General features: G+C 38.9%; 2 protein-coding genes across 3 annotated transcripts in view; one reads left to right on the top strand and one right to left on the bottom strand.

Moving 5' to 3' along the window:
• Nucleotides 1-130: 130 nt before the first annotated feature.
• On the bottom strand, nt 131-969 carry LOC111867579 (cytochrome b-c1 complex subunit 6, mitochondrial). Its single transcript, XM_023857566.1, has 3 exons — nt 863-969; nt 691-777; nt 131-430 (listed from the first exon to the last, which is right to left on the bottom strand). The coding sequence occupies exons 1-3, from the start codon at nt 863-865 to the stop codon at nt 257-259; spliced, it is 264 nt and encodes an 87-aa protein (XP_023713334.1). The 5' UTR covers nt 866-969; the 3' UTR covers nt 131-256.
• Nucleotides 970-1,187: 218 nt separating this feature from the next.
• The window catches only part of LOC111867560 (histone-lysine N-methyltransferase SETD1B), a 33,203-nt gene continuing 10,010 nt past the window's right edge, over nt 1,188-24,380 (top strand). Inside the window, exons 1-9 of one of the 2 annotated variants that reach the window (XM_023857543.2) lie at nt 1,188-1,411; nt 1,681-1,937; nt 2,051-2,143; nt 2,249-2,426; nt 2,518-4,702; nt 7,371-7,500; nt 18,764-18,958; nt 20,317-20,427; nt 23,056-23,339. In XM_023857543.2, coding sequence (XP_023713311.1) covers nt 1,683-1,937; nt 2,051-2,143; nt 2,249-2,426; nt 2,518-4,702; nt 7,371-7,500; nt 18,764-18,958; nt 20,317-20,427; nt 23,056-23,339 — 3,431 coding nt within the window. In that variant the 5' untranslated portion in view covers nt 1,188-1,411; nt 1,681-1,682. The remainder of the gene's footprint in view (nt 1,412-1,680; nt 1,938-2,050; nt 2,144-2,248; nt 2,427-2,517; nt 4,703-7,370; nt 7,501-18,763; nt 18,959-20,316; nt 20,428-23,055; nt 23,340-24,380) is intronic. The other variant, XM_023857542.2, reaches the window with a different exon arrangement.

Genomic DNA, 24,380 nt, shown 5'->3' on the forward strand with positions numbered 1-24,380 from the left:
AAGGTAACATCCAAAATTTCACTTTATGAAATGGGCATGATGCATATAAAAACCTTAGCACACCTAAATATTCACACACTTCTCAGATGTACCATTTTCACACTAACCTGACAATGTGAGTTCCAAGAAATTTTCATCTTTTACTTTTTGTTTTTATTTAATGTAAGTGAAAATAATGTACATACTCTCAACAAAATGTGTTCTAGTGCATACAACTTTATAAACTGTACATGACTAATGAATACATTTGGTAGTTCTACTTAAGACGTGAGAACAAAGTTTTGGTAACACAGGCATCCACACAGTGGAGATAGTCAAAGAGTTCTTCACTGCAGATTTCTGCTGTCTTCGTTCTAGAGTTCACTCGGTCATTGCACGTAGTGTACTTTTCATGAAGTGCTGTGCATTTCGGCAACTCGTGGCACCGCTCCTAAAGTTAAAAAAAAAAATTGAATTTCAATGCCTTATTTACAATTACTGTATGAATTCTGGGTGTTTCCTACAGGGCTTGCTGTGCTAATGCGTATTCAAATTTACCTCCACTTCTGCTCAATTTTAAAGTGGCAAAACTATGTCTCGGGATTTCGCCATGGGCAATGGCAGAGACAGTAAATAAATTACAGAAAAATATCAAATTTCATGATGTAATTTACAAAATGAACGACTTTGAATAATATATTTCTGTAATACCCTAAGGGTCTGTTGGGGGTCCACCAATTCTTCTTCTTCCTGGGCTTTTACATTTGGGATGACTGGCTTCATTGACACCTTGTTTCCCTAAAAATATAAAAATCACCATTTACAACGGGATGTATCGATAGCGAAAATTCGTCCTTAAAGAAGAAATAATCTTTAAATATACCATTGGTGAATTCGCAGCAAACAACCTTCCCAACAGCTACCAAGATTCTCATGCGCCTACCACACCATATGCTTCGTTTTCTAATTGGTCAAGCTGTTATTCCCTGCAATATTTTGACCTATGAACGAATAGGTTTCATGTCAACTACTATACGAGTCGCCTCAAGCACCACTAAATATGCCAAAATAAATTACTTGACCCACGAACTGTATAAATTTTCCCCATAGAATTCTTGTAAAATTCTTTTTTAGTAATAACTTACTTTTCGTAACCATATAACATTTATGAAACCATAGTTGGAGATGGAAATTCGGTGTGGAATTGACAAAGGTTAGGACTACGGAACGACGATGAAGAAGAGGATGTCGCGCTCTACGTAACTGTGTTGACTGAATCTACTGAAGATATATGTGAATATAATAGACTGACTTAGATGAAAATATATTTCGTAATCTTTGTTCTAGTGACATGTATTTGAGTAAAGGGTTAGTGTATTTGTTTTTAAGACCTTTTCGATATCCTACCCACCGCTTGCCGTGTTCAAAAAAAGTGAGCATCGCGGGTATAAAACTGTTGTTTACTAATAATTTTACAATGTGACAGAGCTTATATGGATATCAAATTTTAGCTGTTAAATAAATACAACATTAGTATATCATACAGTATTCACCTATTGGTACTTCACAGATTTTTAATTCAGCAAAGTCGTTGATTTCGTGTGTTATCAACTTCAGTGCCCGTAAATATTTTTCTTCATAAGAATTTGTTTTTGGCTCAAACTAATAATGTGTGTAATAAATGTTTCAATTGTCTTTCAGCTATGAATGGTATGATGGAGTCCTCTCATTCTGGCAGCCGCTCTGGAGCACATCATCACCACCATCATAAGCCTAGAAACTACAAACTTGTAGTTGACCCCTTTCTCGTTAAAGGTGCATCAAAGTTGTACAGATATGATGGGAATATACCAAATGACCCAACATATCCTCCAGTACAACTTCGGGATCCACGAAAACAACCTCCAAAGATATGGGGAACACCTGACCCTCTTGATATTCCTTTACCCAGATTTAAGGTTAGGTTCACAGTGTTTGGATTGTTTACATCAGGAAATGATGGCTTGTTGCGGTTTATTTTATTTTACTTAATGAACGATTCGTTTATTTATGATTTGTTTTCTTTTTACAGATTGATGCAAATTATGTAGGGATTCCACCACCATTAGAAGTAACAATTTGTAATTTGAATGACAATATTGACAAAGCTTTTCTATCAGATATGGTAAGGAGATTATGTATGTAAAACAATCGGCTGTGATTGAATCCTTCATCTTTGCTTTGAATGAGTACTTGTCTGTATCTGTTAAGGAACAGTTTTTCTTTCCAGGTGCAAAAATTTGGTCCTGTAGAAGAATTATTTATCTATTATCATCCTGTTTCTAATAAGCACCTGGGCTTAGCCAGAGTGGTTTTTGAGGCAATAAAGTCTGCCGCTGCTTGTGTTGAGAAACTCAACAACACGTCTGTTATGGGGAAAGTTGTTCATGTCTTCCTTGATGCATTTGGTAATATCTAGTTACTTTTTCTAAAAGCTTTATTTTTGAGTATAGTATTGCTGACTTTCTTGAATCTGTTATTTTATTTTCACTTTCCAAGGTGAGGAATGTCGAAAGATTTTCCAAGAGAAGACACAAGACAAGAAGGAGAAGGAAGCCGTACCTGATGTAGGGTTGGATGAATCATCATCAGGTGCTACAGACAAGGAAGATGTACTTGTGAAAAAACAGTTGCCAAAGAAGACTGGAATAGCTCCTCCAGATCAGATTTCGGATGATTTGGATCATTCATGGCCAGATAAGGATGAACTGTTGCCTCGTGGTGTTAATCACAAGAAAGAGCATGTGCCATTTGCTCATCATGATAATAGGGATTACAGTACTCCAACAGACCATCGAACATTCCCTGTGTCAAGACATCATGACTATCCTACCCCAGGCTCTAGTACAAGTGACTATGGCACAGCCCCTAGTGAAACTGGAAGCTACTCTGAAAGAAGTTATGGTAGCAACAAAGACTATGGCTACCATGGTTCGACACCATCCAACCATTCAGCTCACAGCACCCCTATTAGTTACGATTACCATAATCATTATCCTTCTGCTCCTCCTCCCACCTCTCATTCTACACACTATCCGCCGTTTCATCCACAGACTAGCCAGCATCATCCCAGGCCTCCCATTGCACCCCCACCACCACCACCACCACCACCATATGGTCATCAAATTCACCCTCCACCCCACACAATACAGACTCACATGCCACCTCCACCCATTCACCACACTCATCCCTTAGCTCCACCCATCCACTCAGCATCTCAGCAGTGGCAGCAATCATGGAGTGAATCGCAGCCAATGCTGCCACTCTGGGAGCAGTCAGCACGGCCCATTCAGCAGTCAGCATTACGTCATATCCCAGTGCATAGTGGTACAGTAACCACACTTCCTCCAGCCAATGCCACGCCAACATGGACACCTGCTGCTGGTGACGGACGTAATATTGTTTTCTCGCCAGAAAGAGGTAGTGGGAAGAAGGACGTGAAGCCAAGCGGAAAAGGGAATGCTTCCCAAAAGTCTAGTGAAAGTTTGAGTCCAGAGACACCAAAAGTTTTAGATTTGGATACGAGAATTGAAATGCTACTCAAAGGTAAAGGAGCTGGTGGTTTGGCTCCACCGTTTCTCCAGCTCGGAATCAGCAGTGATTCTGAGGAGGATACACCTATAAAATCTGTTGGTAAAATATCTTCAAGGCGTTCGTCAGGAAGTTCATCAAAGCATGGATCTTCAAGACATCGTCATTCTTCTTCATGTCGTCATTTGGACAGATCTCAGCAACCGTCTCAGTCTTCTAGCAGTTCTGATACAGACGGAGCAACATTACCTCCCCTTCCTCTTATGCTTAGTCTCCCTCCCCCACCAGGTGTTGATGAACCATTGCCCCCACCTCCTCCATCTGACAAAGCTGACCAAGATGAAGCTTTATCTACACCTCCCTCACCATTCCTGTCTGCCGAAATTTATTTGAAGTGGCATCAGATTGGGATCGAACAAGCTCGGAAAGCTCGGGAGAAAGAACAAGAGGAAACTACAGGTCTGTTGGAAAGTGTGAATCTAAATAAACCTGTCATTGACAATGATGACCTAGGCAGCATTATTAGCAGCAGTGAGGATGAGACTTTGACTGCTACACACATAGATAAAAGTGGCAAGACTCAATCTGAATATTTTAGTCCACAACAACAAAGGCAACAAGAGAGCAGCACTGAGGATTCTGATCAAGCAACAGAGCCACCAGCAACACTGGATTTGCCACCAAGGGTTGAACCTGAAGGTGGTAGCAGCCGAAAATCAACCCCCTTGCAGGATGAGCATAGAGATGATGATCGCATGTCACTTTCCAGTCTGAGCTCTGGAGATGAGAAGATAGAGGTGGCATCTCAGCCACCTGTCAACATGTATCCAGCCCCCCCACCATACACAATGTATCCACCACATCCATATCCCCCTCCTCCTTATTACCACCCACCTCCGGCACCTTTATATCCTGGTGCTGCTGAGATGTATGCATGGACTCGACCTCCAGCACCTGGAAGTAACTACCCATACCCACCAATGATGTATCACCTTCCACCACCACCACCAGGTTTTCCTGCAAATACTCAGTACCCTCCAGGTATAACTCCATTGGGAGCAACAGTGCACTATGGATACCCTAGCTTCCACCCTAGATTTCCACAGACACAAGGACAGATTCCATGTACTGACCCACAAGCACCAACTATTAAGTAAGTACTCATAAAGACTAAACATCTACCTTATATTTTACATTAGCATGTTTGAGAATGTTTTCGTTTAGAAGGGTTCAGAATTCTGAGCCACTCTTGCATGCATATCTGAGCAGGTGCTTGAAAAGACAAATGGTGCATAGCAGGACATCTGAAAACATAATATCGAAACACTGTGTGTTAACAGAAGTTGAAACATCATTTACTTATTGAGAAGGCTGGAGAAAATGGCATAATGAGGAGTTTGATAATTTGTATTGTGTACTCTGGTTTAAGGGACTCACATTTTATGTTTTCTCAAATTTAAGGAACTTTTTTTTGTGTCCCTAGACAAAGCTCCTTGTGCCTACTGTGTTATTTTTTTGATTTAAGGGTTTACCCACATTTTACATACAAAACTTGAAAAGCTTGATTTTTTTTGCATGTTAATACTCGCATGTGGCTACGCTTGCATAGTTCATTGTCATCATTTTCACAGGGTACAGTGCAGTGTGGCTGTCTCTGCCCATACTTTGTTCATATTCATTGACATGTTATATGTGTTAGAGAATTTAATGCTCTTTCCATAAAAAAAGGCTTGTCATGAATCAAAGAGCTAGGTAGAGGTTCAGGAGTTGGGGATTTACTTTTGTGATAGAAGTCTATACATCCTCCCATGCCCATTATAAGAATGTCATGCAGTATTTGGTTATGTAATAATGGTTAATATGGAACTTGTCACTAGAGACCCACCCAAGGTTTACTTTTTTGACACAGTAAGTGACTGAGACGGCAATAATAATAGAGGCAAGATCAGTTATTCATGTGGCATAAGACAGAAACTGTGAATTGAGGACTGAAAATTTTTTGTGTATAGAAACACATGATGGACATATTTTTCTTCCTAAGAAGCAACAGGCACGGCACAATTAGGAGAGAGAGTATGACAAAACTTTTATTTGTTTCTGCTCCAGATAGTGGTATTCCATTGAAAGAAAAAATGCACAAAGTTTGGTCATCTCTTTAACATTGTCACATTTAGTATTAATTGTCAAATTATAGAAGTTGAAAGAGTACAGAGTATACAAGTTGTGATTGAAGGTACAAGCATACATGTTTATTTATAGATGTGGGTAATACAGTGCATTGCATCATTTTGGTGGTTTGCTTTATAATTAGGCATGTTCAAGTCTCAAACTTTCAAAATCAAATTAAGAATATAATCCTGATCTTATTTCAAATATTGATTTTTCCATCTTGAACTTTGAAAATTTTTGGATAATAGCTATTACATTGTATAATAGCATCCAAACTACCCAATCCACCAGAATCATAATTGTTGGCAAAGAAGGACATTGTTGAAGGCTTCAGTTTTCTTAAAATAAGAGTACAATGATTTATGAAAATTTGTTGTTGAAAAGGGATCTTGTATCAGAAATGATAAGCAGTACACCTTGGTGCATTGCAAAAATTGGCTAGTATTGTAAATTGTGATTACAGTTCAAAAATTGGTGTAGGAGAGAAAATCCTTGTTCTCAAATCATATCTAAAAATATTAATAATGTGTGGAACTGTATCACCAGTTCCCCATACATGTTCATGGTCTGATCCTTAATTAAGCACAAAGACAACTTTACCTATACCTTAACTACTAATTGTGGGGGAATTAGATTTGAAAACTGTAAACTTATACATTGCAACCAATTGTTTTATTTGCATTTGTGTGTCTCATATTTGTAGCAGAATTGGAAATGGCATTATATCTTAAATGAACTACATATATTAATATCTCATGCAAGTGTCAGGACTCAAAATTCAAATCATTTTAGAGGCACTGTAGTGCCTTCATGCCTCCATTCGGGAATGTCATGCCACTTAAATGATCCACTTAACTAAATCAGAATATGACATATCCGCAAATGAACATATGCATAATGACAAATTATGGTTAGGAGATGGGAGACGTTGGAAACCCCACATTCACACATACCCACATTCCATGTTGCCTTTTATGTGATAGTATTGTGGCAATCCCGCAACATTCGCGCACACAGCAGTAGGACATCCATTGCTAGGTAATGGACCAGTAAACACACATTTTTGATGATAGAAGAAGGTGTTTTCTGTGGGGTCCATGCAAAGTGGTTATAAGAAGTGTTCAGCAGGACAGGAGTAGTAGAGGAGTACAGAACAATGGTCAGAAGAGAATTGTCAAAATGGCAAGAAATAAGTTAGGCTGTGACACAAAGACTTCACATGTGATATCAAGTGCCAGTGACACTGATAAGTTCATAGCCAGGATAGGACTAGTGATGACAGAATCCTGGTTCATGTGCAACGGTGAACTGGAAAGTGCATAGAAGAGTGACAGAGCTGTATATCTTGTAGACCTGAACTGTGTGAATGTATAAGGTGCGATAAATCCAATCATCCAATTCAAAACCTGCCCTATAAGTCACCCCAAATTGTGACATCATATATGGAATAATTTTGATCAGTTACATTGTATTTCAAGTTTGTTCTAACCATTTGCCTAAGCTTATTTTGAGACCTGTGATATAAAATTTTAAAATGAGTGAATAATTAGTTCACATTTGTATGTTTTCAGGGTTTTTCACTACAGTATCTAATAAAGAAAATGTAGGCTGTAGTAAATGACTTATATTCACACAGCATTGTTTTTTTGTAGTGGCGTGATTGACAGGGTAATCTCCGAGTTGAAGCAAATATTAAAACGAGACTTCAATAAAAAGATGATTGAGAACACTGCATTTAAATCATTTGAAAACTGGTGGGATGAACAAGAGAGGAAATCCAAGGTAAGTGCTTCCAATTTTATCAATTCTGTGTAGTGTCATTCAATTTTATTAATTTAACTTTAACCTTCTTACTGCGATGCAGTAACTGTCAGGCTGTTTCATGAAAGCAGAGATATTCTTAAAGAGAAACCGTTGTTAGAAGTCCAGTAGTTTGTTTGCTTGTGATAGCTCATGACATACATGTAACATAAATCCAGTATCTATTTATCATTAACTAAGACTATGGCTGGTCTCATCTGCTGAAATAGTTCACTGATGGGGAAATGGTTAACAGACTGTATGTTTGGTTATGATGTGTTGGTCCAGAAACATGTAGCAGCAATTTGATGCTTGCTTGTCCCATTCCTTCATTCATCATATGGGAGAAACTGTTCAGTCTTCATGCAAGCCTTTGCAGTGGATGGTATGGAGTTGTAGCTATATGGTTTACTCTTTATGAAGTCTGATTTCTCAGAAAAAGATTGTTATACCCAAAACTGTATATATATAAAGTCCATTGAGTTTTCTAGAGGATCCAGGCATGAAGGGAACTTATGTATTATGGTTCAGTGTAGTTCAAGTGGAAGAGTCTGTGACTCTTGGTAAAGGTCAGTTCTTGCAAAAATCTCTCATCAGGTCCCACAGGAAGTGTGGGGATGAACGTGTGCTGCAAAAAAAAATGGCATTCATCATGGTCCCCAAAAAGAGTGGTAGCCCTAGTTGAAGCAGGTCAAAATATAAGTTTAAGCTATCTTAATAGACCAACTGAGTGACCACTGCTTGTCAGTGAAGTTAGTGCCAACGATAGTGGATAGAATGTGTCGCGTGGTCAGCGCAGCGGATCCCCAGAGCCGTTAATCTCGGTTTTCTAGACCGGAATCGCTATTTCATGTTTGCTTGCAGGCTGCCACGGAGTTTTTGTTTTGTTTTTCTGTCTTAATAGTGTTCTTATAGACTTCTGTCATAATCTGTTCAAGGAATTCAAAGCATAGGTCATAAGAGTATGACATTCCCTTGCTTTACATGCTTTACTCTATGTAAAGAAGCCCTGAAAATGTGTTAAGGTAAATATGGGTATACAAATCTTGGTAAGGAAGAGCAGTTATTCTCCAGAGCAGGGTCAGCAGAATGCAGGTGGACTTAGAATGTGGGATGTACATATTTTTAAAGATATATCTTGTGTATTTTTGTGTGGGATGAGTATGTGCACATATGCATGTGTGTGGGTGGGCACATGAGTTCAAACATGTGTACATAGTAATTCAGGGGTGAAAATAATCTTACAGAATGTACCTGTTATTGTCAAGAAATTTCGTTCCTTTGGAATTTAATGGTATTTTGAAAAGCAGAACTTACGAGCTGTAGTAAGCAGTTAAGTGGTAAAACATAGACATTTTGGTTAAGTGGTATGTTTGGTATCAGGGTAGAGGATTTATGAGGGGCAGAACTTATGAGCTGTAGTAAGCAGTTAAGTGGTATGTTTGGTATCAGGGTAGAGGATTTATGAGGGAAGATTAAATATTAGCTTAAATACATTTCATGAAATAAGTAATTAAATTAAGAAACTAAGTTAAAATTACTTACTTCCCCAGTGACATATTTCATGCAGTAATATAAAAGAAATCTGTTAACAGAAATGTTGAAATATTAACTGTGATTGATACTTCAAGTAATCCATACAGGTGATAACAAGTCACCACAGATATAGAAGTAGTCCATCATTAAAAATGAGTACAGTAGCAGCAGTTATAATGCACAACCTTGTCAATAAATAACACTATGTAATCAAGGACACTATTTATATCAATCACAACAATATTTCATATAATACACTAAAACATACTAACACAAAAATAATATACAAAGGAATAACACAGCTGTAAATAGGTAATATAAAGAACAATTACAGTATGTATGATCCATCATTATGCTGACCATTCAAGGTATTCTTTTACTGAATAAAAATTTAGCAACTAATTTGAATTTTTTAACATCATATAACAGTTCCCTTATGTCACGCGATAAATGATTAAAAATTTTTATACCCATACAATAAGCACCCTTTTTGCATTTGGTCAAATTTACCGATGGTATGTGTAAATTAGTACTTTGTCATGTATATATAGTATGTATTTCATTATTAGTTACAAATCGGTGTATATGTTTTGGTACCAATAACAATAAAGATAACATATATTGTGAATAAAAGGGCAGTATATCTAGGTGTCTAAAAAGTCCCCGACAAGATATTATAGGATTCACATTCATAATGTTTCTTATAATTCTTTTTTGTACCATAAAAACATTTTTACTATTAGTCGCATTTCCCCAAAAGGCAACACCATACGTGATAATAAAATGAACATAAGCAAAATATACAATTTTTACGTCTTCTATAATTAAAAGCAATTTAAGAGATCTAATAACAAAACAAGCAGAATTTAATTCTGTAATCACTTTATTTATATGCTCTTGCCAAGATAATGTTGAGTCAAGAGTCACGCCTAAAAAAACCTGTGTAGTGAGTGCTGTTTATTTGTTTGTTCATATAATTTATTGGAGAATTATCGATTAGACTCATTTTCGTTTTAAAATACATATAATACGTTTTATTAAAGTTCATAGTCAATGAATTAGCTTGAAACCAACCTATTACCTTCCCAAGAACAGTATTGAGATTTTTTTTGAGCTGCATAAAATCAGAAGTGGTTAGTATTAAGTTAAAATCATCCACAAATAGAGTAGGTTTCAATATATCACTTATTACAGCTGGTAAGTCATTAATATACAGCAAAAGAAACTGGTCCAAGAATCTCCTTGAGGAACTCACAATCAAACTTGTTTCCAGTCTGAGAAGCAGTCAACAGATGATTTATCTTTTATTACTACCCTTTGGTATCTGTTATTTAAATAAGAGGCAATCAATTTAAAAAATGTTCCTCATACACCATAAAAATCCAGCTTCGTCAGTCATAATTCATGATTTACGCTATCAAATGCCTTGGTCAGGTCACAAAAGGTGCCACCAACCAATTTTTTTATCATTAAGTGCCTGCAGTATATTATTAATTAACCTTTAAACGACTAAAGACACCGTATGTCGTCGCAGATATAAAGGCAGCGGTACGAATGACGCCATGTGGTGTCGCAAAGTCCGCGCGTGCGGACGTTATTTGAAATACATTTTTAAGGTAGAAAATAATGTCCTACTTATATAATTTTTGGCCACCATCTGCATGGAGTGTCTGTCTTCCCGCCTGCATCATCTGCCGGAATGTTGCCTTCGTGTGGAATTCTCAAAAAATCCGGAAATGCAGAGTCCGATTTCGCAATTCACGCACTTTGTCCGGGCGGTCTTTCGTGTCCCACGCGAAAAGCACACACGACACCTCAATTGCGAAGTATAGCAAGTCGGCCAGTGATGTGGTTTGGCCTTCTATAGTCGAGATATCTCCCATAAAACGGCAGGGGTTCGACTCCCGGTCGCACAGTCCGCGCGTGATGACTTTACATTAATTACATTTTTAAAGTAGTAAATAATGTTGTACTTACGTAATTTTTGGCCACCATCTGCATGGAGTGTCTGTCTTCCCGCCTGCATCATCTGCCGGAATGTTGCCTTCGTGTGGAATTCTCAAAAAATCCGGAAATGCAGAGTCCGATTTCGCAATTCACGCACTTTGTCCGGGCGGTCTTTCGTGTCCCACGCGAAAAGCACACACGACACCTCAATTGCGAAGTATAGCAAGTCGGCCAGTGATGTGGTTTGGCCTTCTATAGTCGAGATATCTCCCATAAAACGGCAGGGGTTCGACCCCTGGCCGTTGATGGCGAGGGGGACCCCTAACAGCATGTTCCGCACAAGAGCGAGACGAAATTCTCTGTGTGACAACAGGATGTAACTGTTCAGACCAAGGAGATGGAGAAATAGCTTATTTGTCCATTTCCAGGTTCGACGACAGATGCTATAACTGTTTGCCACAGTTTGCCCACAGCTCCATCTGAATAATTATTCACACTCCTCGTGCCACGCTGGTGTCGTGCTCCCCAGGTTGCCGACGAAGATTATGGGTCTTCTTCGAAATCACTTTATGATTTGCTACCTTCAACGTCACTCTCAGAATTGTCGGTACAGGATTCTGTATCGGAGGCATTGATTAGCTGCAATATGTCAGAATATCCCAAACGACACGGACCACATGTTACGAACGAAATTTGAAATTACTCTCGACTGAACACGTCCAGCCACTAAGCTATTACGCTGTGTTAGTACGGCAACGGCAACGCATGCATAAAGAATGCTAGCATTGAACTGTAGAAGAACAGTATACGTATTGTTCAGGAGAGATTTATAAACAACACGTGAGTTTATATCTCTCTTCCACTGACCACATTCCAGTTGAAGTTCGTCACATAGACTGCGATAACGTCTCTAGACACAACTTCCGCTCTGTTACCATCACTTGAACTAGTGTCGCCATCCACCAGATGGAATTCAGGGGTGTCCAAAACGTATGAATTCTCGCAGAGAAGGAAAAAAATTGGCAAATTTCTTTTTGGAGTCAGTGCAAAAATTTTAACATGTTTTATACAATCTGTAAATTACAATATCTGATTCTATATTCTTTCGAGAAAAAAACAGCGTTTATTTCGTTCGATTATCACAGAAATAGCAGAAATAGGAGCAAAATTAGTAAGTAACTTACAGCTTTTACGGATTTCTAAGAGCGGCCCTTTAAATAATTCCGTACCGCTGCCACAGCCTAAGTTTAAAGGGCAGTAGGATAAAGGTTAAATTAAATGGAGCAGTTTCCATAGAGTTATTTTTCCTGAATCCATACTGCTCAGCAGCCGAAATGTTATATATGTGTATGTGAAGTTATTAAAAATAACTTTTTCAAAAATTTTAGAAAATGATGTAGACCTTTCACCCTTTTTGTATATCAGATGCACTTGTGAATATTTTAACCCTGATGCAAAAATACTTGTAGACAGGGTCCTATTACATATATAAATAAGAGGCGACATTATAAGAGGCATACTCAATTTCAATATTTTCATAGGTGTTTCACAATAACTATAGTAATTTTTATTTTTAAGAGATTTAATAATATCTTTCATCTCATTACTAGTTACAGGTTCATATTTAAAGTTACAAGGTGGTTCAAATATGACCAGGACTGATTTTTTTTAAACCACAATTGCCAAACACTTGCACGTGTCAGTCGCCAACATACTCCCCTCCGGAGTCAACACATTTCTTCCAACATTCTGGATGCATCCTGATGCCCTTTACAGAAAAGGCTTGTGGTTGGCAGCGTGTCCACTTCTGAACAGTCTGGAAGACAGCGTCATTGTCCGCAAACCGTATGCCTTGCAAGTCTGATTTGAGCCTTCCGAACAGGTAGAAATCACTTGGGGCCAAATTGGGACTGTACGATGGATGTGTCCGAAGGTTCCATTTCAATTTCCGGAGGATTTGCATTGTTGTTTTGGCCATATGGGGACATGCATTATCTTGAAGGAAGGCTACCCGCTTTCCACCTCTCTTCCGCTTGGATCGGATCTTTTCCTTCACGTCTGTTGCCAGTAGGTCTGAGTAATAAGCTGCATTGACTGTTCTGGCATCTGTCAGAAAGTCTACATGGATAACCCCCTGCCAGTCCCAGAAGAACGTTGCCATCACTTTTCCTGCTGAACGGCTCCTCCGCACTCTCTTGGGTTTGGGAGAACTGGTATGCCGCCACTCGCATGATGACTGCTGGGACTCTGGAATGAAGTAGTGCACCCACGTTTCATCGGTGGTCACTATAAACTTCAAAAATGCATCATCTTCGTCTTCAAACTGCTGTAGGAGATGACTGGCAGCTTGCATGCGCACCATTTTGTTCACGTCCATCAAAGTGTGTGGTACCCACTGTGCATTCACCTTGCGATAGTGCAGATGGTATTTCACAATGTCTTCTACACTACTAACACTGATGGACAGCATTGCTATTCTCACGAATAAGCGTGTTTGCATGATCAGTGTTTGGCTCGGTGATGGATATTCGCAGCTGACAATCACGCGGTTCATTCTCCACGCGCTCTCTGCCCTCTCTAAAGCACTTACACCACTCAAACACACAGGTCCATGAGAAACACTCTTACCCATACTGTTGTTGGAGTCTGTGGTGAATTTCAGGGGACAGGACATTTTCTCCGAGGAATTTGATCACAGTGCACTGTTCCACGCTCCGCGGTACCTTCTATTCACTCATCACTCTAGCAACTCCCAGACAGGACTGAACAGGTTCTAACCCGAACAGGAGGGAGGGTGGAGGTTGTGGCTTCACTCTCTCAAGGTCGCACAGCTGCTGTGCAGTGCGGCTTGTTTACACACAAATCAGTCCCGGTCATACTTGAACCACCTTGTATTAATGGGGTCATATGGATACTGAAGATAAGTAACAAAAACATTTATCTTTATTTAAAATTGACCCTAAAGTTATATGTGAGTTGTCCAACCGATTATCCATCATAGTACTGAAATATAGATTAAAAGCGTTTGCTATATTTTGCTTATTGTTAACCCTTTTTCCATCCTTAATTAATGGCAGAGGGTCATGAATATTATTATTTATACCAGTCTCATTATTTACCATATTCTATATTATTTTTGTCTTATTATTGGAATTAACAATCAGCTTATTGTAATAAATTATTTTAGCAGCTTTTATAACTTCTCTTAATATTCTACAATATTTTTATGGTAGGCAAGCAATATAGGACTTTTTACATTCCTACATAGTATATAAAGATTTCTTTTATGTTGACACGAATTCCTAATACCGACTGTTAACCAAGCTTTATTAGTATGACTGAGGAAAATTTTACGAACAGGAAAGCTATTGTTGAAAACTCTCAAGTAAGTATTAAGAAAACTATTAAATATTTCATCGACCTCACCATCTGTGAATATTTCATCCCATGTTTCAAAGCTTAGATTAAACTTAAAGTTCTTAATGTTCACTCTATCTGGCGTTTGGTATAACAACAAAATTTCGAATTTTGAATTTCTAATAATAACAGTTGTGCATCATGGTCAGATAACCCATTCACAACTGGAATCATCATCATCATCATCAGTAATCTGTCCACAGTCTCTTTCAAAACAATTCCTCCACTTAATGCGATCTAGAGCTTTCTCCTTCAAATGACAGTATCCTCTTCTGTCCCCAAGGTCATCCAGCATCTTCTTACGTCTTCTTCCTCGTCTTCTTGTCACTTCTATCCGCCCATCTATCTTTCCTTCGATAGCTTCTTTTAGAAGGCAGTTTCTGCGTAAAACATGACCAATCCAATTAGCCTTCCGTTTTCTTATTTCATGTAGGATATTCCTCTGCTCACTGACTCTAATTAACACTTCTTCATTTCTCACATAATCGGTCCAACTGATCTTCTCCATTCTTCTCCAACACCACATTTCGAAACTTTCCAGATGTTTCTGATCTACTGCCCTAAGTGTCCATGTTTCAGCCCCATACAGAGCTATGCTCCAAATGTAGCATTTCACTAGTTTCTTCCTCAAATTTAAGTCCAATTTGCTGGTAAAAAGATTCTTCTTCTTGCTAAATGCAGCTTTTGCCATGGCAATCCTGGATTTAATTTCACAAGTACACCTTCCATCATCTGTTAACAAGCTACCCAAATATTTAAAACATTTCACATTCTCCACTTGTTTTTGGTCTATCTTTATTGTGACTGGGGTTGGTTGTCTCGAAATTTTCATTACTTTTGTTTTCTCCACATTCATTTCCATGCCATAGCACCTTCCAATTTCAATTAGTCTATCAATCATGCCCTGTAGCACAGTTTCTTCCTTAGCCATTAACACAAGGTCATCTGCATATTTCACAGTTTGAATAATTTGCCCTCCTACTTTGAAGTCACCGAGCCCATCCAGAGCTTCCTTGGTAAGGCATTCGCTGTACAAGTTGAACAGAATTGGTGATAAACAGCATCCTTGTCGAACTCCTCTTCCAATCTGCACACTTCCTGTCTCCCCCCTGTCCAGTCGTACTCTAACTTTCTGATCCATGTACAATTTGCTAATCAATCTTCTTTCATGCCAATCGATACCTGTTTCTTTCAGGATCTGCATTAATTTGGTCCAGTTTACCCGGTCAAATGCCTTCTGCCAGTCTATGAAGCAAACACACAGTTCTTCATCTATCTCCAAAGTTCGTTCCGCTATAATTCTCATCATCCCAATTGCATCCCTGGTTCCTTTTCCTCTTCTAAATCCAAACTGATCTTCTCCAAGTACATCCTCTATTTTCCTTTCAATTCTTCTTTTAAGTATCTTTGCTATTATCTTTGCTGTATGTGCAATAAGACTTATTGTGCGATGGTCGCTGCATTTTGTAGCTTTTGTCTTTTTCTTTAAGGCAATCATTGTAACTTCTGTAAAGTCCTTGGGCCACTCTCCACTTTCATATATGGTGTTCATTAGTTTTGTCAGTGTTTTCAAACCACCTTCTCCCAGTAACTTGAGCACATCTCCAGGTACATCATCATCTCCTGTAGCCTTTCCCTTCCTCATTTCCTTGATAGCTTTTTCCACCTCACTTTGTAAAATATATGGTCCTTTCTCGTCTGTATCTACTTCTTCTTCCGGTTCAACTTCTAAGGTTTCTGGCCGATTAGGTCGATCATATAGTTCTGAAATATAATTTTCCCAAATTTTCAGCACTTGCCTCTGATCTACTATTCTATTCCCCTGGGAGTCTTCGATGCCAACATTTTGAATCCCATGATTCTCTTTCCATCCTAGTTCTTTTGTCTTCATGTACATCAAATCATAACGGCCTGTTCTTTGAAATTCCATAATCTCATTACATATCTTCTCAAGATATTCCTTTTTGGCCCTGTCCGTGGCTCTTTTCAATTCATTCCTCAGTCTCCTGTATTTCCTCCTGCCTTCTTCATTGTTGACATTCTTCCATTTCCTTCGCTCCTCCATTTTACTCATCATCTCCTGTGTAACCCATGGTTTTCTTGCTATCTTCTCAACTTTACCTACCAAATCACTGATAGTATCTAACATGCATTCTTTTATATCGTTCCACTGCGCTTCAGCATTTCCGCTTTCACCTTCAATTGCACCGAGTTTCTCTTCTAGAGTCTCTTGCACGCTTTGTCTTTGAGCATATAACTTCTCCAAATCCCATCTGGGTCTGCGCTTTCGAAATCCTATAATTTTCTTCAACCTGGTTCGGAACTTGGCAACCAGCAAGTTGTGGTCAGAGTCAATGTCTGCCCCAGGAAGCGTCTTCACATCCTTCACACTGTTTCTGAATCGATGTTTCACAAGGATGTAGTCCAGCTGATGCCTCTTCCAATCCCCAGGTGCCTTCCATGTGTAAATTCTTCTCTTTGGCTTCTTGAACCAAGTGTTGGTAACAATCAATCCATTTCGTTCACAAAAGTCAATAAGCATTTGACCTCTGTGATTCCGTCTTCCTAGTCCATGTGATCCAACAATATTCTGATATGGTTCATCTCCAACAATGCTGTTCCAGTCTCCCAATATGATGCTGTTTGTGTCTCCTCTTCCATCTTCCTGAAGAATTTCTTCAATTGTGTCATACACTTTTTCCACTTCATCGTCTTCATACTCTGATGTTGGCATGTACACTTGTATAATCAGTATATCTACCGGTTCTGCCTTTAACTTCAGAGCAATAATTCTGTCATTACAAGCAATCTTCTTAACAACACTCCTCACTACACTTTTATGCACCACTATTGCCACACCTCTTTCAGCCCGTTCACCTCCGGAATAATACACTGTATAATCACCACTTCTTATTTCACCTTGTCCTTTCCACCGCACTTCGCTGACACCTAGAACAGACACTTCATTCTTCTGCATTTCCGTTTTCAAATTCTCCAATTTTCCTGCTTGATTCAAGGTCCTGACATTCCATGTTCCAATCTTGTATCCATGCTGTTTCTTCTGATCTTCGCACTTTTTCTTGTTGTAACGCCTGCATGACATTTCCTCTAGAAACACTCCCCCCCGGAGATCCGATTGGGGGAGTAGTTTACCTCCGGATTGTTTTGCCTCCAGAGGAAACATCTCGCATATATGGTATCTCTGTTTTTGGAAAGAGACTATCCAGGAAAAGTGATAATGTGGTAGTTTTTCCATTTGCTTTCCACATCGCAGTACAGCAGCCGTTCAAACCACTCTGGTCACGCCTGTTGCTATACGAACTTGAACCATCTCGAGCATCATTTGCTCTGTGCTTCAAGTCACTACTGATGACGCTGCTTCCGGCATCAGTTTTTGGTGTCACTCTTCGTCTGATGCCTACCCTTTGACCTGTCCAGCAAGGGAGGCCCTGCCAGTAGCTACGCTACCGCTGGTATAGCTCTCAGGGTCCTTGGCATACTCAAACCACCTCACCACGATAAGGTGGAGACACCAACGAGGGAGCAACTGGAATAATGGAATAATTATTAAACTTATTCTTATCAATAAAAATACCATCTATCGTCGTAGAATATTTATTATCTATCCTTGCTGGAAAATCAACTATATTATACAAGCTATATGAAGCCAAAAGAGAGACTAATTGAGTTTTATTATTACTACTATCAAGATAGTTAATATTCATGTCACCGCAAAGAATTAAATTTGTAGAAGTTGTATGGAGCTTGTCTAATACAGAACCTAAAGCACTTATGAAATATGGGATATTTCCTGACGGAGATCTGTAAACTGATATTATACATTATTTAATTTAATTTAAATTTGCCATAAAAAATCATCTGTTCTATTTATGAGAAACTTCTTTTGTCTTTTTGATATTCTATATGCATTAAATTCTTTTTGCTTTCTGCCATCATCTGCCACATCATTTAACACAACATTACTAAGATCTTTACAAATAATGGGAGACACCGTTTCCAGCATAACTTGCTTATTTTTCCCAGCCTAAACTAATGGGCAACACCTCAAATTACCCAAACAGTTATACAAGATGCCAGCCCTTGGAAATAGGGTGCTTGGTATGACCTCAGAAATTACAAAATAGTTCTGTTTTGTAACACCCAAGTAGGTCTAATAATAATGGTGATGACAGCACCATGGTGGTAGTTGAAATGAAATAACATTTGCAGATGTCATTGACATAATGAGCTTAGACAGTCAGTTTGGCTGGTTCAAGGATTGTGTTGGAAAGTTGCTCATATTCACTGTGTTTGTATGACTGTAACAAATTGTTGTTTCTGACAGTTGCAGAATAGTTCACTTGACATGGATTCAGTGCCACTTGAGAAACTGTCAACTGTTACACATGGCAGCAAGCAAGAGAATCTTCTAAACTCAATTTTAGATACGGGTAGGGAGAGTTTCAGCCTGGATTCTGTTGGTCTTGGAGGATTTGGACTTGGCTTCAGAGCAGCGTTACCAAAATTGCCCTCATTCCGGGTAAGTATGCTGTACACAGAGTGCTGTGAACTGGTTTCAGTGCCTTTGAAAGTAGACTAACACACCTGACAGTCTACAATCCCCTTTCCTTGCCTGAAAACAGAAACAGATCCAGCATCTGTAAAGCAAGTGTCACGTAACTTCGAACAAGGCCAAGAGTAACCTTGAATGCGCAGAAGAAAAATTTCAGACAAGGGGGTGGGTTCGAGGGTGTGAGAAGTGACAGGCGGCCAGTTATACAATTTTTCTTCTGTGCATTCAAGGTTACCTTGGCCTTGTTCGAAGTTACGTGACACTTGTTTTAACACTGTACATTTTTATATATTTCTGTAATTTGCAGGCATATTTGCAGTTCTGTGGAGCTCCTATTAATTTTCTGTGCCCACCAGCTATCCATTTGTCTATAAGTGTCAAGTATCCCAAGAGGTGCTGAACAGATTCTCATGACATGTGGTATGGGGAGTTTTACTACAATCTATCTACACGTTTCAATTTTGGTAATTTTACAAGTATGATGGGCAGTTTACATGTAGACCCATTTGTGTTACTAGTCATTTCTTGAATGTAATTCTGTGAATGATTATCAGAGGGAAACATGTTTCAGAGTAAAGTTTGAGAGAAAAATGAAACATACATTGAATGACCAATACACTTTTCCATAAGTCTTATGGTAAAGGTAGATATAAAATTTATCCTGTGCTTAACTAATTCAGCACTATTCCATGAAGCGGTATAGGGAATTGGATGTAGAAAACCACATTTGCTTGACCTCGGCACTAGCTGGAGGTGAATGGTCAGCTTCACTCCCTGGGTGCAAAGCAGCCAGGGAAAGAGCCTCCAGTACCCATTGGATAGAAGGTTGGGCGGACCCTAGAGCTGGTCTGGATGATGTGGAGAAAAATTCTTGACCCCACTGGGACTCGAACTCCAACTCCTGTGGTGTCCAACCCATAGCTAGTTGCTTTACCGACTGTGCTATCCTGGCTCCTTTGCCTTATGTTTTTCAGGGTAATGTGAAATAATGTCAGCTGCATCAGGCCTGTATTACTACTGTGGTTCGTAGCATAACTGAGGAACTGTCAAGTTTGAAATGTGGAATTTGGTGTCATGATAAATATTTATACAAATTTTATATTAAATTTTTTTATTGCAAACAGGTCAATAGTGTTAAACTTTGAAGTAGTGGAGACTAACTGATGGAAGTTGTGCATAGAAACATGTCATTAAGTTGTATAATTTGTCATTTCTTCTAACCTCTTTATTCAGGAAGAAGCATTAAAAGGAGTGTCATAGTTCTTAATGGAACTTTCACTTTATTTACATATCTCAAGTACCCAGTTTGTTGGTTTATTTTACAGCGAAAGATTAAAGCACCCTCACCTCCTCCCTTGGATGAAGATGACTCTCGGCGGGAGTTGGTGGAAAGTGACCAGGATGAAATGGTACAGGCATCTGATTCTGAAATGCAGGTAAAATTAAATGATTCTTTCTCTCTGTCTAATATTGTCTAATATTTATAATGATATAGAAAGGTTTAAGGGCAATTTAAAGGAATTTTTGTATTTTAGTTCTTTTTACACATTGGAAGAGATTTTTATGAGATAATGCTTGCGTAATTATATTATATTGAAATTTTAACCAATATGTTAGTTGACTAAAGCTTTTTTGTAAATAACTTCAATTATCTGTTATAACAGATCTTATTATTATACCGTTTTAAAGTTGTAAATATTATTATTTGTATTCCTTTTTACCTTTATCTTATATTGTAAATTGGTTACTGTAATATGACTAATTATATTCAACTTTCAAACTTGTCTTATATTATAAACTGGTTTTTAAATAACTGTCATATTGTATAAGCATGATTAGTAAATAATATTTGGACTGAATTTTTTATCTTAAAATTGTCAGTGTCTTATTATTTTCAAGATAAATTTTTAGATGTGACTTAAATCTTGTATACTGTAAACTTGTTATTTTGACAACTGCTTGATTTCTAAGCAAGATGAGTTTATATATCTGAACAATTTCTATATCTATTGGTTATTTCAACCTTGTAAGGATTTTATAGAAGGTGAATTAATGAATGAATGACTAATTCAGTAAAACTCGTAAAGGCTTCTGATCATAAAGTAATAACATGCATTTAGTTGTCTGTATTATCATGTTGCTTTTTAAAATATCTGCCATGCGATGAATTGCACATATCCCAACCAGTTTTTGTGGGTACCTTTAATTCTGTGTCCTTTGCAGTAGTCAGTGTGTCTTGTAGGTGCAATTGAACACAGTTACGTTTCAGCTGTCCTGCATTTAGTCCCAGATCAGGCCATGTGAAATTTGTGGTGGACAAAGTGGCCCTGGGGCTCGTTTTCTCCAAGTACTTTGGTTTCATCTGATAGTTCTCTTCAAACAACTGTTCCACATAATCATCCCAGCATAGACACCATATAATCTCGATACCGACAGCTTCATAAAGTAACTAACTTATGAAAATGGCTGCCTTTCACCTATATTTATGAATCACTACCAGCAGTAAATAGGTAAGGCTGCATCACATAGTATCCAAATGGCGGCAGTATTCGTTATTTGATGTGTTGCCATTTTTATCCTCTAAATAACTGATTCTGCTCGTACTCTTTCTGAGCCCTCGTGTGTGTTCATGCAGCCTTTTTAAGTCCAATTTAGGACTCCGTCTGAAGAGACTGTCTGTAGGGTCTAAACTCTAACATTCATTCTTGTCATGTAACATCTGCTTCCACAAAGTCATATATTTTATATATGCAACTAAATGGGAACTTGGTGACACTGTTAAACATGAAAGTGCAGAAGATTGTTGTTGTCTGAGATTTGGCATCATGTAGTTTGGTAGGTAGGTACCAATACTCGTATTTCAGAGGAACCTGCACACTGCAGTCTTCCCATCTACCACCATGGGAACCTCAAATCTCACATGAAGCCACAAACCTACTACCATGTTTAAATCCGACCAACAATGAAAGAATCATTTTAAGTAAATCTTGCACTGGCATTGAATCCGAATCATTCAAACTTAAGCATCAGTATAATACAGAGGCATAAATGCATGATCAAACTCTGTAATAAAGGTGTTCTGTTACAATTATGGCTAATCAAGAAGACTGTCATAAATATCTGCACTTACAGTAAAGAACTTGGATGAAGAATGCTGTCTTCTGGAATGCAGCGCTGTGTAGATCTTGTGTGAACCGACATTTCAGAGGAACATATCGCCTCCATCTGCAGGGTAGAAAATTCCGTGAGCGAGGAACCAGTGTGATCAGGTGGCTGCAGACTATGCCACCAGTCGGAAACATCCAGCTGTATCAGAACAAGAAGGGAGGGACATTGGGCCACATAGGAAATCAATAGAGAGGAGAGTGGGAAGGGTCTGTAAAGATGGGCAAGCAGGTAGCAGGCCAGAGCCAGTATAGGATCATGGCGGGGGTGGAAGGCAGGACTACCAAGTGAGCATTGACCCAATAGCCTTGGGGCTAAGCTGCCAAGCCCGCACTGACCTGCATAGCCTTGTAGATCTGGCATCATGTTTCAGAGGTTTCTTGAGGGAGCAGATGAGAGGCTTCTATTACTTGCTGAGACAAAAACACACCTTTCTGTTCATATTGTTGGGATGGAGCTCAATCTCGATGGCCTCCCTAATGATGCAATCCACATATCAGATCTTAGTGGCTAGGGTGGAGGTATTGTGAAGTTGAATGCGGTATCCCAAGTTGACACTGTGTTCAGCCACAGCTGACTTGTCTGGATATTCAAGATGGATGTGCCGCTGATGCTCCTTCAACCTTATGTCCATGGAACAGCCTGTCTGCCCAATGTAGACCTTGTCACACTCACAGAGGATTCTGTATACACTCGGTCGGTATACAGATTTTCAGGGTGGTCAAGATTTGCTTATAATGTTATGCAAAAGCCAAAATAGCTGCAATTAATTTAGTGTTTTGGGCAGAAAAGTATCTACAATAATCATTTCTGCAATCTGTACATCAAAATGTAATATTAATTCAGCTCCAGTATGTTCGGATTCTACATTTTTAAAGACTTTTTTGTACTGTTTCTAGATTCAAGTTTCACGATCACATTTCCAGCGACGTGGTGAATCTGATGATGAGTCGTCCAAGCTCTCTCCAATTTCATCGAGGACAGAGAGCAGCAAATCTTCAGACTCAAGTTCATCAGAATCATCATCATCATCTTCTGAATCAGCAAGTTCAGAAAGTGAAGACAGCTCAGATAGTGAAGCAGAGGATGAAGGGGAAGGTCAAACAGAAGATGAAGAAAGGAGGAAAAATAGGCTCTTGGACCTTGTTGATATGGAAGATCTTGAAGCATTGCACAGACTCAGGTACAAGTACTGTCATTACCCTCAAAGTGCAGTTCATTTCAACTGTGCAGCAGATAAATGTCATTGAAAGGGTAGGCACCTCTTTAATATGTCACTAATTGGAAATATAATTCACCAGTTTTGGCCTTGAATTTAACTTTTATCACTTGAAGTACATGATATTAAATCTCCTGATACTACAGGACTAGCAACCAGATTTTAACTCAGGGTAATGTTATTAATTTTGTCACAGGGTAGTGACTAGATACTTTTCGGATTGGTATTTGGATTTCTGTTACTTTTAACTGCAGATAATTACAACACTTTCGTTACTCCTCATTATCTACAAATAATTACAGTACTTTTCAGTTGAGCCTGCTATATGTTCATGTACTTGTTGCTTGGTTACCACCTCTGATAATGGGAACATTCCCTAATGCACATCATCTTTGAAATCTCTGGTTCTGTGTCTTGGCAGTTCTCTTTATATATCTTATTTTAGGCCTGATTAGAAAATGCCACCCCCAATAAGTCCTCCTGTTGTGTATATATTCATTGCCACTGGGACATGTTTTAACAAGCTCTTGCATGGAAATGCATACCTCCATGACTCTTTTCTGGCTTCAAAAATCTGACTTTCAGACTTAATGTCACAGTGTTGAAAAATTCTGTGCTTGGTCAGCTGGATCATGCACATGTGTAGTTACGATAGTGCAGCATGTTGCCAGTGAAAATTATGTAAAAATTATCATGTGTATGAATGACTGTAGACTGGGTTTGGATCTGTGACTCGATTTATTGCTCACTTTAACACGCGACTCGAGACTACACTTTACAGTTCACTGTTATACACCCATTAATTTTCTCAGTGTGTTACTGTAATGCCCTAGCGGCGCAGGGGGGGAATGGAGGTATCCCTCCCGCTGCTGCCGCCGCTGTAATGCCGTGGTACAGGGGGGGCGTGGAGTCAGCCGGCCTCTGTCACCACTGTAACTCCGCATGTAGGGGCCGTGGAGGTAGCCTTCCTCGCCTCCACTAGTTATGTCGTACACTGGTACTCCT

This window comes from Cryptotermes secundus, unplaced genomic scaffold (genome assembly GCF_002891405.2).
Source record: "Cryptotermes secundus unplaced genomic scaffold, Csec_1.0 scaffold480, whole genome shotgun sequence".
Taxonomy (NCBI): domain Eukaryota; kingdom Metazoa; phylum Arthropoda; class Insecta; order Blattodea; family Kalotermitidae; genus Cryptotermes; species Cryptotermes secundus.

Bases quoted from the DNA above. Each gene is read 5' to 3' on its own strand.
- LOC111867579 (XM_023857566.1), bottom strand. The intron at 431-690 runs GTATTACAGAAA...TTTTAACTTTAG, and splicing joins ACCCCCAACAGACCCTTAGG to GAGCGGTGCCACGAGTTGCC.